This window comes from Stegodyphus dumicola, chromosome 4, assembly GCF_044657685.1.
Source record: "Stegodyphus dumicola isolate Sdum_Otavi_A_Nest chromosome 4, ASM4465768v1".
Classification (NCBI taxonomy): domain Eukaryota; kingdom Metazoa; phylum Arthropoda; class Arachnida; order Araneae; family Eresidae; genus Stegodyphus; species Stegodyphus dumicola.
Window position 1 is genome coordinate 121,767,509 of NC_140771.1, and position 19,574 is coordinate 121,787,082.

General features: G+C 31.1%; 1 protein-coding gene across 3 annotated transcripts in view; it reads left to right on the top strand.

The window, feature by feature from the left end:
• LOC118201099 (receptor-type guanylate cyclase Gyc76C-like) overlaps positions 1–19,574 on the top strand; it is a 1,003,202-nt gene that overhangs the window by 528,703 nt on the left and 454,925 nt on the right. For all 3 annotated transcript variants that reach the window (XM_085815395.1, XM_085815398.1, XM_085815396.1), the window contains 2 exons: positions 3,971–4,146; positions 5,647–5,788. In XM_085815395.1, the coding sequence (XP_085671521.1) occupies positions 3,971–4,146; positions 5,647–5,788 (318 nt within the window). The remainder of the gene's footprint in view (positions 1–3,970; positions 4,147–5,646; positions 5,789–19,574) is intronic.

Here is a 19,574-nt window from a genome sequence, read left to right on the forward strand (position 1 = left end):
AATAATTAATACAATTTGCCGTTTGTGATTCACCACTTTACTGTTAATATGAATTTGGTATAATTATTCAGGAAATAAATTTAAATGTATGTAGGAGAGCTAGGAGACAGTTGTAACAATTGTTGTCAAATGTTTTAATTTTTAAATGTTTTTAAGATTCCTTGTTTATAACCGTTGCTTTTTATAGTATGACTATACATATATATAGTATGATTATACATACATTCATAAATATATTCATCATATACATAAATCAAACATTCGGCAATTTTGTTGATTTCAACACAAGAAGTACTTTATCAAAACTATTCATCTGTTACAGTTAGTCGCAGACTTAGGTAAATTGTAACAAACCTGGAACAATAAATAACAATAAAACAATAAAAACGACAGTTTAAAAAAAAAACAAATTGGGAATTATTATTAGTCTGCTTACTAACTATGAATATGTCAATTTGTAATAATGGTTTGTAGTAAAACACAAGTAATATTATTTAACAGATAAACGTAATAATCAGTCTTCATCAGAACTGCAGATACCACATACAAATGATAGCTTATTTCTTCTCACATATTTAACATGGGCCTATATTTTTCAAACTAATTCTTCATCAGAAGGTATTTCCGCGTGTTACGCGCAACCACATTTCTGTTTCAGAATTGGTATATGAATTCAAAATTATCTTTTTCCCCCATTTTATCTCTTTATTTTCTTTTTGGATTTTTTTCTGTAACGTTTCCTTATCCCTTATCTTTTTTTAAATGTTTTTTTGTTTTTCGTTCCTTATTAATTATCTTTTCACATTCTTTTTTCGATGTTTTGGTTTCGAGTGTGTTGGTTAGAACGACATATTTCCTTTTACGTCTGCCTCTGTTAGAATGTTTCCGAGGTGAAGCCTTAAGCAGAGGTCTCATCGTTGAGGGTAAAAATTCGCTTTTTCTATTTTGGAAAAAAAAGCTAGCTAGAATAAAGTTAAATAAAGTAATTTGTATGTTAGTATTTAAAGAAGAAAAGTCTTAACTACATGAAACAGAATCTCGGGGCAAGTTGTAACATGTTGCAACTTGCCCTGAGATTTTGTTACTGCTTGCCTCAAGTATGGTTTTGGACATTTTAGTTGATTTACAAAAGTATTGCGATTAGTAAAACATTTTAAAACTTAATACATAGAGAAAATAAGTAGTTAAATTCATCTCTAGAATAGATCAATGAACTTACCTTAAACCAAAAATTACGAAATATTTTTCCTATTAGCTAGATAAAACGAAGCACGTACACAGATCTCACTATCCGTTTCGAGGTGGGGTATTAACTGTGCGTACATAATAATTAAAAAATGATTAATAAAAAGAAATTCCCACAAAGTCCATCAAAAAATGTTACTCTTGTTGCAATTCCATATTTATACAGCATTGGCAGACTGACCGGAAATCGTGTTCCAAATTTTGAATTAGTATGAATATTTATGTGTAGGGAAACTAAGAGCTAGTTTTTAAGCGGGGTAAGAAGTAACATGCACATTATGAGGTGGCTTTTTAAAAATTTTTTATAAGAACCTTCACTAGAATCAAGTTTTATGACAGGCCATTTTTAAAGCAAAAATGTACAATTTATAAACGTATAAGTGTAAAGAAACTGAGATCACTGAGCCGGGTAACAGAGTGGATATATATATATAAATATATTTATATACGTTTGGTGCGGCCGATTGCAACCAAAATACGAAGTGCACATCTACATGTTAAAGCAGTCCTATATACAAAATTTCAACGTTCTGAGGCTACTCGTTTTTGAGTTATGCGAGATACGTACGTACGCACGAACGTACATGCGTTCGTACAGACGCCACGAAAAATTCTCTTCGGAATTAATTTTAAAGCAGTTTTATAATTTGTTTGAAGGAAAAGAGTATTTTATTCTGTCCTTACGTGCAGATATCACGCAAAAACATCGTTAAATTGCATTCGATAGCGGTCAAAGTGGATATTTTCGTTGAAATATGCCGCCTGAATCTTTTCGCGATTACAATACTTCCTTTTTACTTCGTACAAGGAAGTAAAAAGGATAGCTTAATTATTCTGGTATGCATGGCGTACCATTAAATAAATTCAAATTCAGCACTTAATTAAATAGGTTTAGTGAAAGTGTCTGTATTTTATGTATTTTCCCATTGATTTAATTGTTTTGCGAATATTCACAAGAGCGGATGAAAATTCATACGTTCGCGTTAATGCATTTTTCTTACTTTAATGAAACTCAAATGCTACAGATTAAATTAATTTACGGAATGCAGTTTAAGGTATTACTTAGTGAATTTTTCTTTTCGAATGCAAATTTCAAAATAAATTATTCTTATGAATTGCAAAATTAAAAAATTGAAAATAAACGGAAAATAAAATGCTTTCATTTAATGATAAATCTTAACATCATTTTCATCGTTTAGTTTCTGTTTGTTGTTTGTATATGTTCAGAATAGCAGTGAACTGTTTTATGCGAAAATGATGTTTCTGAATCATGAAATGGGTTTTATTGTACTCGTTTTAATTAGACACTTAGAAATTTGCATTTTCCGTCAAATACTTCAATCCTATTTTTCGTATCCACACGGCATAATAATGCATGCAGCAGCTGTCAAAAATGGAAAACTTCCTGTATAAGGATAGATGTTTATCTAAGATAAGGTGACCAGACGTCCCGCTTCTGGCGGGACATGCCCGATTTTTAACAATTTGTCCCGCGACATTTTAAAAAGTCCCGATTTTTGGAAGCACGATAAAATATATTCTTATAGCTATATATATACTGTGCTCGTTGAAAATGAATCTTCAAAAATTTGGCTAGAGTTTGTACAAAATCAAGTATTTTTTTTTTTTTTTCAAAATGCTATAAAACTTATTGCAGGTGACAAAGTTTCGGTAATCGAAGTAGCAAATGAAGTTAATAATTTAAAATTTCAGTGTCAAGAGCAATTAGAAAATAATTTTCTTCCGTTAACTTTCCGTAATAGTATAACCCAGATAGAAGGGCAAGGTGCAATAAATTGGGCAGATATCATGAATTACATTAAAAAGTTATATAGTAATTGCATAGATTATTTAGAAGAGTGGACGGTACATTACAATGACATTAAACATTTATTTTCATTGGGTTACATTAAAACAAGCACTTAATTGGAATGATGTGCAAAACCATTCGATCATATAACTCAAAATTTTCCATATAGCAGTATTTCCGAAAATGATCTTTTTAATGAGGTACCAATATTAAAAAAAATATATTGATAAGGAAAAAGTTAAATCTTGGGCATCAGCAAAAATCACACTAGAGACAAATGGTTAGAAATATTTCATCATTTTGAAACAAACCATTTTCCCTACAATAATGCACTAAAAATTGTAGAATACGCTCTGTCCTTACCAAAAACTAATGCTGCGACTGAACGCGTTTTTTTCTACGGTAAATAAAGTATGGACATCAGAAAAATCACAATTAAGTGTTGACACTTTAAAAGCCATTTTATATGTGAAATATAATTCAACAAATTCTTGTGAAAAGCTTCACGGCCTTTTAAACAACGACAGCAATTTAATAAAAATATTCACTCAAATGAAAAGTATGCCAAATAATAAAACAATACTAATCATAATTTTAATGTATAATATTTGTAAATAGTACTTACGTTGAAATTAAAGAAAAATACTATTTTTGCGTTCTATGAAAATTTTAGTTGTTCTATGTAGACCAAATGTTTAATCAAGAACCCCCCCCCTTCCGCTCAATGGTGTTCTACTTTACCAATGTTAAAATCTGGTCACCGTAATCTAAGAGAGTGTATTCGTAAATTTTACTGGCATAACAAAAATTAATTTTTGTATGGTAGTTAAAAAGAGCAATGCTAGTAAAAATAATTTGAATTTCCTTCCCTTGAATAAATATAATTCGTCATTATTTTTATTGCCATTCTTTTAGATGAACCCGACTCCGGATATGAAGTTATCATGAAGGCTTCTCAATCCCTCTTGGTCGTTGTGTCGACGCCACCGCGGGGTGATGAGTATGACGAATTTCAAGAGAAAGTTCGTGAATATAACAGTGAAGAGCCGTTCAAGTTCACGGCGGGCGAGCTGTTCAAAGATTGGGTTCCTGTAAGTTTTCATTGGTTTTCATCCTCACAATTTCACTTGATTAATTATTTTTAATTCTTTTGCTGTTTTCAAAGGACCATGAAATGGAGATGGAGAATAAAATGATTTTTTTCGAATATCTGGGGTAAAAATAAATGTAAAAATTTCATAAAAATACTGTTAAAATTTTATAACCATACAAAAATATTAATTGTGCTTTAGATATCAGAAATTTTGATGACGTTATAAAAATTTGAATGTGAAAATAGGAAGTATAAATGGAGTTTTTATGAGCTCTTGCTATAGAATTTTCGAAAAACATATTTTGTGGTATTAAAGAGCTTTTAGACTGGGAATAAAAAATTAAGAATTTTCTTTTTCTTATACTAATGTTTGGGAATAAAAAATAGAGAATTTTCGAGAAAATGTTTTCCTTTTTTGTAATGAACACCTTTTAGACTGGGAATAAAAAACAGAAAATTTTAGGGGGGGGGGGAAACTTTCAGTGCGGTGTACGCATTTAGTTCAGAAAATTCTGTCTAAAATAGACAGGAACCTCTTCAATGATAGTATAAAAGATAGTGTAGATATGTGAAGCTTTCTCAAAAAGAAGTACTACTGTATGATTCGCTTATAAGGAGAGCAGCATGGCATTACATCTAGTCCTTTTCATCTTACTGCAGCTACTATCATCGAAATCTTTCTCTGCATTAGAGGAAAACAGATATTAAAATTAGTTCTCTTTTAGGTAGGGCGACACTTCTAGGTGTGTGCATATTCTAGCCTTTGATCTAACCTGTACTTATTGTCGAAGTGTATGCTTTGTTGCTGTAATAGTTCCCATTAATCGTACTTCATTCGTTAATGTTGTAAATCTGAAAGAGTTCTGATTGTTCTGATTATGAGGAAAATTTCGCTATGTTTTGTTCAGCTTAATTTTAAAATCGGACCTTTGCGTAATTTCTCAGTTACTCCATATCTTTATAAATGCAATAGTTCGTTGAATAATTTTTATCAGTTAATATCTTTCATCAAAATATTTTATTTTGTAAGTTACCACGTGATCACATTGTACGATAATTACAAAAAATAGTTCCTTTAAAGTTTTTCAGATGATTAATTTCATCGACCATTTTCCCAGTATGAAAAGTAGTTGCAATAGAAATGCACAAATTTTCACAAGTCAGTCTTCTTGTGAACCCCACGAGTTGTCTAAATTATCGATCTGGAAAGGAGGATTATTTAATTATTGAATATAATTCTCATCCCCCAAACATCTTCATGATTGAAGTAATACTACCGTTTTTTAACTCCATTATATATTTAGAGAATACGGATATAGTCTCTTGGTATATATTCTATCGCGAGAAACCTGACTGAAAAACGCTGAACTGCGAGACTGTTTAGCGCAAATTCGATGGCGGGAGTACAAAGATTCAGTCCTTGTGTGGAATAACGGAACTGTATTTATATTACGATCGTCGGTGTAATCTTTGAGTGTCTTATCTCTTCTATTTTCAGCACATCACTCCGTACGCCTCTTATCTGTATGACGCAGTGACCTTATATGCTGATGCTTTGAGCAAGGCCTTGAAGAATGGCACCGACCCAAGAAATGGGAGAGAAATCATGCGCATATTCAGAGAGCGGGAACAGTACACAAGTCAGTCCATAGTTTAAATGTTACTTTTTAATATATATATATATATATATATATATTTGTTTATTGTTCAGTGTAAATCTGTTGTTATGGGAAAGAAGTGATACAATAAATAGAACATGATGATAATGAAAGATTTTGTCTAATATACAACTCTCGAAGGAGAATACAGAACTACAGTTTTTAAGATTTTTATACCTTTAGCTAAGATTTAAGGAGAAATACAAAAAGATAAAAGCCTTAAAAAATCGCAGTTGTGAAATTTGCTATGTATCATGAACACAGCTATTCTAATAAATTCATTATAAGTTCAGTGTAAGTTTATTCGAATATAACGTTCTCAAGTTGTCTTTTATCCTAATACGGCCGAACAAATTTGAATAGATCGATTTGCGAACACATTTTCCAAACAAAAATTTCTTTGATGAACGATGTCTCGAGATATGAAAAAGTAAGTCAGCCAGAAATGATACTTCAAAATGCAGTTAATGTAGTTGAGGGAATGTCTTCAAAAGAGGAAAATGGAAGGGAAAATGTTACAAGTTAATTTATCCGGGAAATTTGCGTAAAATGGTGTTGCAAATATTCATAGAGCATTATCATCTTGAGAAAGCAATAGTAAAACGCAGCCTAAATATTTCAATCACAATGTCATGCCTAGCTTTAGGAAAAATTTAAAACATAGACACACAGTAAAAAAGGTTTAATGAAACAAAGGGGGCTCAGCTATACTCAAGTAGAGGCGACCGGTGTTTAGAGAAAGAGAAAAGAAAAAAAGGGGCGAACAGAAAGACGGCAGCTATATGATGTTTTTATAGGACAGGATTTCCCTTCCAGAATAGTATCTTGCATATTAGGCTTCTTCACCGCTCTCTAGTTAAGCCGGCAACTTTCCTTCGTAGAAATGCAGTACAATTTAATTCAAGTTTTCCTATTTTTATACGGTTAGTGTTGTGTTATCTACTATATGTATTACATATTAATTACGTGTATGTATTACTGCGTCAAATCCTCGCTGTATAAATACTGTGTTGCTATGTTTTTTAGACTTAATGAAGTCCATTGTTTTCGCATTGCGAACTTATATACGAAGTACCCTTTTATAAGCAATCATTTGGAATCCGGTAACAGATTAATTCATTTTACATAAATTCTTATGGGGAAAACTGTTTTGGTTGAAGAATATTACAGATGACTATCTATTTTCAGAAAGGAATTAAATCCACGAACCAAGATTTCTCTGTGATAGATTTGTCTTCGTACTTATGCGAAGATCAAATATTTAATTTACAGACATAAATTTAAAATTTTAATATGCGTTAACCACCTCATGAATGAAACAATATTATTTCTTAAGAAGAAAATGCAATTTTTGATCAGCAAAGATTACAGTGATTAATGAATTTTATTCTGAATAGCATGGCTAAAATGGAGAAATAATAATAAAAGAAATCATTGTTTTTAAATATTTATGTTTCTCAATTCAAAGCATTATATTTAGTGTTATAAAATAAATTAAAAATTTTACCTAGTAAATGCAAACTGGTTATTTCTGCCCTTTTCGGAAAAGTTTATTAATACGAGGAGGTGTTACTTCTTTTACCCTCTGTAAACTTCTAGTCACTTCTGATAATTTTCATTCAAGAATTTAGAAATCTTTAGTGTCAGAAATGCATTTAAATTCATAAAAACGAATACATATTTTAAATCATAATTAACCAAGCTTATACCTTGGAAAAGGTTTAGAAGTAATAACACACTAGTGTGCAAACCTTAAGCAACAAATTAATTTTTTAACATTATCATCATGAAATTATTGAGAAAGAATATTTTTCTATCACTACAATTAAAAGCCAATGTAGTGGAAAGATAATGCATATGCAAATATCAGCTCTATGACGCCAGAAGATACATCACAAGGTACGCAGAACCGTCACCACCGGAAAAACAAGGCCTCGTCACTGCGATCGTGATGTCACTAGTAGCGGGTAAAGGAATAAACAGGCTCGCAGCTTCCAGGCAGCGCGAAATTTCTTCAAAAATTAGAAATTCCATTTTTTATTCCCCAAAATAAAAAATAATGTAAGTAAATAAAATTCTTCAAAAAATTTAAGTTCAGGTGAATTTTCGCTGTATGCATGAATATTTCAAAGGGCATTTAAAAGACTGACACATAATAGTTTCCATACATTTTCCCACCATGTTAGCCAACAAATTCATTTTGTTTTTACTTAAAGAACGACAATATGTACATTATTTTTCCCTTGAATGACAAGAACATCTGCTTTCAACTTTGTTTATATTAACGCCGTAACGAAGTTTGCTTGCTGTATGTTTAAAATCTATGGTTAAATCTAAATCAAAATATGCATATAGATGAAACAAATTCATGTCCTTAGACATAATCATAACAAGAAAAATCTGCAAGCAATAGATCATCTAATGCAAGTTTTACATTATGGTGGTAATGATATGGAAAACTCAGATATTTAATTCGCTATATTTTTTCTGACTAAAATTTAATCATTTTCTTACATGAAATATTATACAGAATAGCAAAAATATATTTTATTGATATAATTACAACATTTTTCTTAAATATTAAAACATATTCAAAATGATGTAGTAATGAAAATTAGAAGCTGTATAAAATTTAATAAATATAAGTTTTGATGTATATTATTTACACTTAATATTTTATTGACACTGCTATATAGAATAACTAAAGTAACAAGTTTTTAGGCAGTAACGTGAAAAATAATGTTTGTGTACGGCATTTATTACTTTTGAAACCAATTAAACAAAAAACTTAATTCAGCAAAAGCTAATAAATGAAGTAGTGGTATATTATAATGCATGAGGATGCTTAAATTATTCTCTACCATATAAGTTTAAGCTACATGAGATAAACAATATTTGAAATAATAATAGAAGGTGATGTATCTTGTGTTGTTTATTTACATAGAATACCATATAAAATTAATTATACTGAAATCAGAAAGAACTAATAATTAGAATCTAATAGTGTCAAAGCATTTATAAGTTATTGTCTAGCATATGAAATGTAAGTTAAATTAGGTTAGCAGTATATGAAATGTAATGGCAAGTGACATTTATGCACTTTCATTTGTCTATAGAATTTGACACAGCATATAAAATTAATTCTGTTGAAACCAATTGAGCAAAAACAAGAGAACCTAGAACCTAGTGATGGTGTAATGATATACTACAATATAAAAGCATTTATAAGTCAGTTTTCAAGTTATGCAACTAGGAGAAATTATGTTCAATTTTCTTGCGTTTATGATCTTTGAAAATTTTGGGTATTTAAAATGTCCCTTGCATTTTAATTATTATCAAACTGTTTCCACATTAAATTTATAAGTTTTAACACTGGTCATAAAAGATTTGTTGACAAATCTATTAAGAATTTTGTTGTTTTTAGCATTGATAAACATTTACAGGAATTATTAGGCTTTTCATAAAATAATTTAAAAGGGCGAGTAAAATTTTGTGCATTATTCATGTGTACAGAACATAGCATATAAAACTGATTCTACTGAAAGCAGTAAAAAAAAATTGATTATTTTGAAACCAGCTGAACAGAAATTGAATGGAGAAAAAGCTAATAAATGTATTAATTATTAAAATAAGTTAAAAAAACAATACACAAAATTTTAATAATATTTTATTTAATGCACTGCAGCTTCTCAGAGCAATGAATAATAAATGCACTTTATGTACATGTAATATAGAATGAATTCATAACTGATATTTGCAATAATATATACTCATTTAAAAAAAGCCATTAACAAAGAAAATGGTTTTTTATGGAAAATTTAATTAGCATTAAGACTCACAGTTTGCAGTTTTCGCTTTTTTGTTCCAGGCATGTGATTATTTTTTTTTAGTACAATAATTTTTTTTTAAAAAACAATTTGTAGATGTTCTTAAAATTATATTTAATAAAGTGTCATTGGAATGGCCATTATCACAAGTTTCATCGACTAAGAAAATATCGCATTCATCAATAATAGTAGACGATAATTCAATAACAATATTTCTTTGATTATTTTGCTTCAAAAACTTTTTTTCATTTTCTTCGCTTAATAATTTTTGTATTACAACATAATTATAAGTTACTGCAGTAACAACATCTGTTGAGGGGAAGAGTAATTCATTTCTGTCTAAATTTCGTATAAAATTATAATTTGCACTTAATTTTAGATTTTTGTCAAGGACAATTAATTTAAAGCAGGAATTACATCTGAGTTTAAAAGACTGACACATAATAGTTTCCATACATTTTCCCACCATGTTAGCCAACAAATTCATTTTGTTTTTACTTAAAGAACGACAATATGTACATTATTTTTCCCTTGAATGACAAGAACATCTGCTTTCAACTTTGTTTATATTAACGCCGTAACGAAGTTTGCTTGCTGTATGTTTAAAATCTATGGTTAAATCTAAATCAAAATATGCATATAGATGAAACAAATTCATGTCCTTAGACATAATCATAACAAGAAAAATCTGCAAGCAATAGATCATCTAATGCAACTTTTACATTATGGTGGTAATGATATGGAAAACTCAGATATTTAATTCGCTATATTTTTTCTGACTAAAATTTAATCATTTTCTTACATGAAATATTATACAGAATAGCAAAAATATATTTTATTGATTTAATTACAACATTTTTCTTAAATATTAAAACATATTCAAAATGATGTAGTAATGAAAATTAGAAGCTGTATAAAATTTAATAAATATAAGTTTTGATGTATATTATTTACACTTAATATTTTATTGACACTGCTATATAGAATAACTAAAGTAACAAGTTTTTAGGCAGTAACGTGAAAAATAATGTTTGTGTACGGCATTTATTACTTTTGAAACCAATTAAACAAAAAACTTAATTCAGCAAAAGCTAATAAATGAAGTAGTGGTATATTATAATGCATGAGGATGCTTAAATTATTCTCTACCATATAAGTTTAAGCTACATGAGATAAACAATATTTGAAATAATAATAGAAGGTGATGTATCTTGTGTTGTTTATTTACATAGAATACCATATAAAATTAATTATACTGAAATCAGAAAGAACTAATAATTAGAATCTAATAGTGTCAAAGCATTTATAAGTTATTGTCTAGCATATGAAATGTAAGTTAAATTAGGTTAGCAGTATATGAAATGTAATGGCAAGTGACATTTATGCACTTTCATTTGTCTACAGAATTTGACACAGCATATAAAATTAATTCTGTTGAAACCATTAATTTAATTCTGTTGCAGCCATATATGAGCAGTAACCGGATATATAAGTTAAGACTGGTAACACATTTTGAATATTTTGAAAATCATTTTGAGAAATATTGATATTGAACTCTGAGCATAAGTCTAAAACATTTGAGTTATCATCTGTAACACAGTCTTCTCCAATACAGTCGATTAAAATGTTCCCACGTGCTACTGATCTCAGAGATAAAGGTTGAAAATTTTGCATTCTTAATTTTGATTCACTTTCAAAAATTTGTCTTACTGATATTAGGTACTGAGATCCAGCAAGCATGCGATATTTACTAAATCGCTCTTCTAATGCATCTGTCTGTATCTTTCCTGCAAGAAAATATTTAAATACTAACTCATGAAAACAATACTTAGATAATTCTAATAACCCATGTGTGGTGTGAGAAACAGCTAAATGCGTTTCTTTTGTAAAGGTTCCAGTTGTGGGAGCATTAGCTTTCCAAACATCTAACCATAACAGAAATCTTTTTAAAAACTTTTCATTCAAAGAATTATTAGGCAATATTGGCATTTGCAATGGATCATTTAGCCTCTGACCTTTCAAAGGTGTTTTAACATTGACAATATTCCACCAGTTATAGATTAGTTTTATGAAACTTGCAGTACTAGCATAATTTAAAATATTATTCTCCTTGCCAATGGTAGAAAGAGCAACAATAACATAATTGTTAAAAATACTGTTAACAAGTTTGACATTTTGTCTCTCCAAGTTTGATGGGTTGAGGGATTTTAAGGATAATCCATATGCATATTTTACTAAAGAATTTGACTCAATTTCATAAAGCTGTTTTAGTGATTTAAATGAGGCAGTGGATAATGGTAATTTCTCAAAATCATCAAAATCAGGATAATAAAATGCTTGTTCACAATTTTTTTGATTCAACCAGTTATTTCTTATACTTTTAAAGATATGAACAGAATCGATGATAAAAAACAAAGGATCACTTTTATTACATGGGTGTTGATAAACAATACTTAACTGGGGTGGGGAAGAAAAAAAAGACATTGCTTTTCTGTTTATAGCATTATTATCACTGACAACACACACAACTTTAAACCCTAAACTATGTAAACCAATTATTGTTTTCTTTAAAACTGAAAAACGGTCTTCAGCTTGGATTCTTTTAATGGGCAGTATGTGTACAACTTCTTTAAATGATGATAATAAACTTTGTATCATGAATACATATGGTTTATTTGCAACACTATTACTGTTATATGCCATACCAACAACATTTCCTCCCTTATAGTCTATGTATGGTTTTATGTGTATTTCATCCAACATTAATGTAATTATAAGGTCTTCTGAATTCAAGCCATCTGCTTTTGTTTTATGAAAGATACAAAGTTTTCATCAGACCGCTCTTTAATGGGATTAGTATTAAATCCAGAAAATATTCTGTAAATTGTTCTTGGATGTGGCATAATGATATTGCATGAACTTCTAAAAAATTTATATGCATGGGGAGAAATGGAATATAAAATAACGAAGAAAATATACATATGTGTTCAATAACGTATGCGTTCCTTTTTACAAATAAGATTGGACAGTTGTTCTGTAATGAATTCAACAGTTTGTTGTTTATCACTATCATCAGTCTTAACAGTTTTCAATAGAGTAATAGCTGTTTTTATAACATTGGAAAATAAATTTTCATTTTGTGGTTTAGAAATATTCAATACAAAGTCTAAAACTTCAAACAAGCTATTTATATTATTTATTACTTTAGGAAACACTTCGTTATCTATTATTTTTAATTCTGATTTACCAATAAAAACATGACACATTAAATTTTCTGCCACTACTACTGAAGCTTCAATAATCGGTACAGACTCAGTATCAATAATAAGAAAAACAACTTTACCGTCTTTGAAAATAACTGTCCAAGCATCAGGAACATTCTCAGACTTTATGCACGATAAAAATTCAGAAAACGAGTAAAAACATTTTTTTCTGTCGTAAATTTCTTTACTGGTTATGCTTGCAGCAAGAGCACTCTGTATATTGTTTCTATCAATTCGAACTCTTCTATCATCGGCACTTTCTCTTGATGTTGAAGATTTACCTGATAAATACACTCACGTTTGTGAAAATTGCAACACCATGAAGGACTTACGCGAGTGAGCTGAAATTTTCAGGAAATGCAAAGTAGCGCATGATATGCAAATGATTAGAATTGCAAATCCGTAGCGCATGCGTATGCTGAGCAGCGCCCTCTGAACGGCTGATGGATCCGAATAAATAGACGGCTGTAGCGAGGCGTGTATGGTTATCGGTGGTTATCTGCTAGTGGTAAACGTTAACTCAATCTGTACTTATGCCTCGTCGACGAAAGAGAGCGAGATTTGAACAACTTACAGAGTTTGAACGAGGGAGAATCATCGGCCTTCGTGAAGCTGGATTGTCGTATCGTGCAGTAGCCTCTCGTGTGCAGCGTAACAGCAGCACAGTGATGCGCGTTTGGAAGCAGTGGACGGACGAGTGTCGGACAACTCGGAAATCCGGGAGGGGACCCCGAAATGTGACGTCAGCTCGCGATGATAGACACCTGGTCCGCATGGCGCGGACGGACCGTACAGCTTCCTCTAGACAATTGGCAGCACTGTGGTCAATAGCTACAGGTGTTTCATTGTGTGCTTCATCAATTCGTAGACGTCTGCTGCAGTGTGGACTGCGCGCACGGACTCCTTTATACAGGATCGCCCTAACGCACGACCATCGCCGCCTGCGGCTACAATGGGCCAATCAGCATAGAGACTGGCGTGCTGATTGGCAGCATGTCGTGTTTTCTGACGAATCCCGCTTTAATTTGTGGTACCATGATGGCCGCATTCGTGTCAGACGCTATGCCGGTGAACGCCACCTTCCGGAGTGCATTATCGAACGCCACAGTGGACGAACACCCGGAGTTATGGTCTGGGGCGCCATAGCATATCATAGACGATCTCAAATGCTACGAATTGTGGGCAATCTGAACAGCAACCGGTATATCCGTGAAGTTCTACAGCCCGAAGCTGTTCCCTTCCTTCAAAGCTTGCCAGGCGCTGTATTTCAACAGGACAATGCCCGCCCTCATACTGCTCGGATTGTTAAATCCTTCTTTGCAGCGCAGCAGGTACAGCTTCTTCCTTGGCCTGCGTGTTCCCCGGATATGTCGCCAATTGAACATGTGTGGGATGTCATTGGTCGGCGTCTTGCTCGTGATCCTCGTCCTGTTGCGTCTGCAGACGAACTTTGGGTACGCGTACAAACGATATGGAATGCTCTTCCTCAGTCAGACATTCAAACTTTGTTTGACTCCATGCCACGTCGTGTAGCAGCACTTATTGCGGCGCGTGGTGGCCACACAAAATACTGATTCTGATCTCTTGTTCTTGTTTGTTTGCTTTGAACATTTAATCATTTATTTGTACCACTACCACTCAACTGTGTATTAAATTGCATTCAATTATGACGATTCCTTCTTGGTGTTGCAATTTTCACAAACGTGAGTGTATTTTGGACAGCCAGGCAGCTGTGAAGGTACAGCATCCCTTCGAAGCCTTGGACGAATTAAATTAATTTTTATTGAAGTTCCTTTTTACTCATCAAAATGTTCGACTGTTCTTTCAATATCTGATTCGACAAAATGTTTCTCACAAGCCTAAAAAGAATGAGTATTGAGTATCATTGTAGATTCATAAGAAAAATCTTACAAATAATTTAAATGTAAAATGAAAATACAGATTTCCATTCAGAAATAAATTTTGGAACCTGAAAAATACTAGCTAAAATTCATCTACCTAGTACTTCAAGACATACTCTACACATTATGTACTGGAATGATGTGTATGTATACTGAAATTCAGCTGATATTCTAGAAAGTTTTTGCTTACCTAATATTAACTTAAATATTGTACTTTAAATAATATCTCACTAAATTTCATTACAGATTTAAATGCTTTAGAATTAATGACGAACTGTATTATTTGTTGATTTATGTATCAGGATAATTAATTTCAGATTTTATAGAATTCAAATTAAGTTTATAATAACAATATCATATATAGAAGTTTAATTAGTATAAAAAAAGCAAAAATAAGGCCTAATTTTTGATCGTGAAATAAATCATAAGTTTAAGAAAATTGATTGTACGTACCTTAGAATGATTTAATGGGATGAAATTCTGCCGGTGAATTGCACGGAGCCATTTTCTGCGCAACGAATCCGATTTGGGTATAGAAAACATCTGTACTTTTTCAGTGTTTGGATAGTTTCCTCTGCAGTTAGGAACACAACAAGTATAAAGCATCCTTCAACAGATTATTAACAAATGAAATATTACTAAATGTTTTATGAAATATAGAAATTTCCCGCTAAAACTACAAGCATGCTTGCACGTTGACGTTACTACCGAAAGGAGCGGTGACGGTTTGTTATGCCTACTAGTCCCCGGCTGACTGACGTCACTCGCAGCAGAAGGGAGGCCTTGTTTTTCCGAGGAGTCAACGAACGCAGTGCATTGCAACTTTAAAAGAAGTAAAAAAGAAAAGAAGGCGCATTTTTCGCATTTCTGTAAGTGAAAGTAGATTATACGTGCAGTATAGCTACGAAAAAACATCAGGATGCGGTCGTGGCTATGATGCAGCTATCCTTTCCCACGTGTGTCTTTTGGGGGGCCATTGGTCACAACTTTGTTTTATAGATGGAAATTTTCGGCCATACAAGTCTCATGTTGTTGAGGAGCTATAGAAAAGTAAAGATATGCGGAAAATAGATTGTCCAGCATGCTTTGCCTGATATAATTCACACAGAACGTGTGAGAGATACTTTAAGGAGACGCATGACGTTACGATCTTACCCTCCGAAGTACACCAGACAACTAAAACAGGCGCTCATTGAGGAATGGGAAATCTTACTACACGAATTGTTAGATAATCTAGTGTTGAGTATCCACACACGGTGCAATGCAAACATTGCAGTTAGGGAGGGTTATATCCTTTATTAAGGCTCTTTGTTTGTTGTTCTTCCTTTTGGCCGGACAGTTTTTTGTACGAACGACATTCTTTCAATAAAGACATTTTTCTGTTCTTTTCGTACTGTATGCGTCCTATTATTATTTTTTTTATTATTATTTTTTTATTTTATTTATTTATTTATTTATTTTTTTGTTGCCATGATACATTTATCATCCTTTAAGTACTACATTGTGCCTTTATAATCTGAATTCGATGTCTCCCAGTTGATTTTGTAGGAAATTATAACCAAAATCAAAGATGTTTATGCTTTGCGCACCAAAGTAGATAACTCATTATTCAAATACTCACCGTTTAGCTCATTATTCTGTATAAATATTTCGCAATTTTTTTTTTATATTTCGAGCACTGCAATGTGTTTTAGTTTCATTAGATGAGCATAAATTGCGCTTAAGCTATTGTAAAATATGATAATCTGAAACCACTTTACGACTTAGTTTATTAATATGATTCCGGAAGATTTGCTATTTTGCATATCACATATAGATTCCTGAATCAAATATTAACAGAAGTTTTGCGACATTTGAAAGCATACAAGTTATGAAATAATGCGCTTGCACATTCTTAAAAATGACCTCGTAAGGTTTACGAAATATTGCCTTTTGGAAGACAATATAGCGTTGGCTCTTGCTTTCACGAATAAACATTCTGAGAAAGATGTTTTGAATTCTGCTTTTACGTAATAACAAATGCTTCCATCTGTTTATTGAATTGTATTTTGTTTTAATATCTTTTCAAATTGGTTTAAAGTATATTGCAAATTTTCTTTGTTGTATATTTTTTTTCTCCTGCATTATTTTTACAGAATTTTAAGGTTCGGAGGGTTTGAATAAACTCCAAATGTCAAGTCTTATATAAATACAATATGAAACATTTGAATTATTGTAAGATATGAAATCATATGAAGCTTTCATTTAAATGCAAGTGTTTGCAATTTGACTTTTGCATTAGCTTTTCCTGCTTCACATATTATAATTTCCTTTTGAAACTTGTCACTTTAGAAAGAGTTTGATTAAGTTCGAGAAAATGATATGTCGTTTAAAATCAAAATAAAGGAGATACTTTCGACGAAACACTTAAATATGAATATAAGAAAATTAATATTCCAATAGCTTCAATAGGCACTTGGAAACCAGTAATTCGACAGCAAGAGAAGTAATGTTCTATCATTGTCAATTACTCTATCAGTGCACACTTTTTTATATTTCTGTTTCAGTTAATTTGAAATTATTAAAAAATGCGACTATTTTAGAGTAGTTATAATTGGTGTATTATTTCATTACAAGAAATAAAACACCTTTCCTCTCCTGTAGGCTTAGTAGTCCGAACATTCAGTTAACAGGTAATAATCGAAAGTTCCAAATTCCGTTCTTGGCAAGAGTTTGTTTTCAAGATTCCTTGCCGTAAATGATGAATTTATAATGGCACCCGAATTATAAAATATTAATTTTTACTAATTTGACTGTCTAGATATTTTCTTTTTTCCTAGTCATAAAAAAATTCTTCCGCGTACTTTCGTCGTGCAGTATTAGTAAATTCATTTAACAGTTGAAAGCTTCCCGTTTATTTCCCGTTAAAGATGCATTATCTTTTTCCAGTTGTCTTGCTACAGAAAACCAAATTTCTTTGTAATAATTCTTTGAATTAATTTGATATTAGTCAGGTATATGAAATAAATTATTATTGTGCATGAAAAAATAAGCGGATACATTTATTTTGTTTTACACAATTTTTAGAAAATAATTACGCAATATTTTTCTGCATATACTGTGGAAGTGTCATGCGATTCGTAAAAGATTTTTTTTTTTTTTTTTTTTTTTTGTCTAAGTTTGTCATCCTTTAATGCTGAGTTTTCCACGTAGATTGCCTAAGCATCTAAAAGCAGAAATAAAAAAAAAGCAGAAAGATAAAAACCTTTGTGTCATTCAGAAGTGGTTTTGCTACATTTTAACTTTAAAATAACTCAGTGTTTTTGTCCAGAGCACAATATATTCTTCATGTTGACCATCGTGCTTTGATTTACGCGCTGGTTAGGGCCTTCAGCATAGAGAAGAGTTGCAAATACGCATTTGTCGTAGACTTAGCTGTTATTATGTTTCTGTTGACAAAATAATATAAATTTATTATTTATAACGTAAATAGTGTTTCAAGGCATAACACTTTGCATGCTACATATATTTATGCTATATGAGTATAATAAAGTAAAAACTACAGGAAAAAGGAGATTTTTAAAGTGTTGAAGAAAATACATTTATAGGAGTGCTTTACATTCACCAATGTCCTTCCTTTACTTACCTGTCTGACAGCATTTACATTAAACTGTCTTAAGAAATACAGAACTACAGCATATATTAAACATATCAGTAGCATAAGAAATCAAGATAAAAAAGGCAATGCGCAAAAAATCAGTTTTTCTTTTTACAAGCATAACGAGTGTACAACAGATCTGTGTTTGTTTTATAATAGTAATGATAATATAGTATAGTATTTACATGCATCTTATACATCCATGATGTCTGAATCCTAATGTAACGGTGTTGCATGATATTTTGAAAGTTTGTAAATTATTGTACACTTTAAAAAAAAGCACTTCGATTGTATTTATAGAGAAAAAAAATCATATGAACAAACTCGTTCATACCCAGATATCGAGGGTCAACTGCATATTATTATTCTTAATATTATATTACTAAAGTACTTTTAATCTGTGTGTAAAGAGACAATGTAATTTAGAAGTCAAACAACAAAAATCAGCGTTATATTTTCAAAATTTTCACAGTAATGAACTTTACTTTTAAAATTTTCACAGATAATGTACTTTTAATCTGTGAAGATTGCTTTGTAAGATATTATACGAAATGTATAGTACTTTTATAAAAATTTTATAAAAAGAAAGAAAGAACGAAAAGAGGAAAAGAACAAACCTGATCATTTAATACGGACGACTTAAGAGATATTACAATGTAAATCTTTATATAAATTATCATGGCTTCACTGAAATATAAGGAACAAAAACCTTAGGAACCAAAACTTCATGAAGGTATACTTAGTCATTGGGTCTGTAAACAAAGGTGTTCTATATACGTTGCAAAAATCATGTGCCATGATATAGCTTACGAAGCGTTAGTTTTTCTCTAATTTTAAATAAAACATGAAAATGCGAATGAAAAGAATAACATAGTTCGAGTTAAGCAATCTTTCTGGCAAATCTCATCGAAATGATATAAAATTGATTATACAAATGGAAAGTAATATAGAAAATCAATTTTCGTATATTGTGCAAGTTAAAATTTATTCTTTCAGATTAAAGAATGTTTTCTAGTGTTATTGGTCGATTTATATAGTATTTTGCAATTCAATTTCTTATTTACGGCACTGACCTCGGGGTTTCCCACCTTTCATAACAGCAGAAAACAAGATTTGGGTAAGTCCAGAGATAATTTAGAA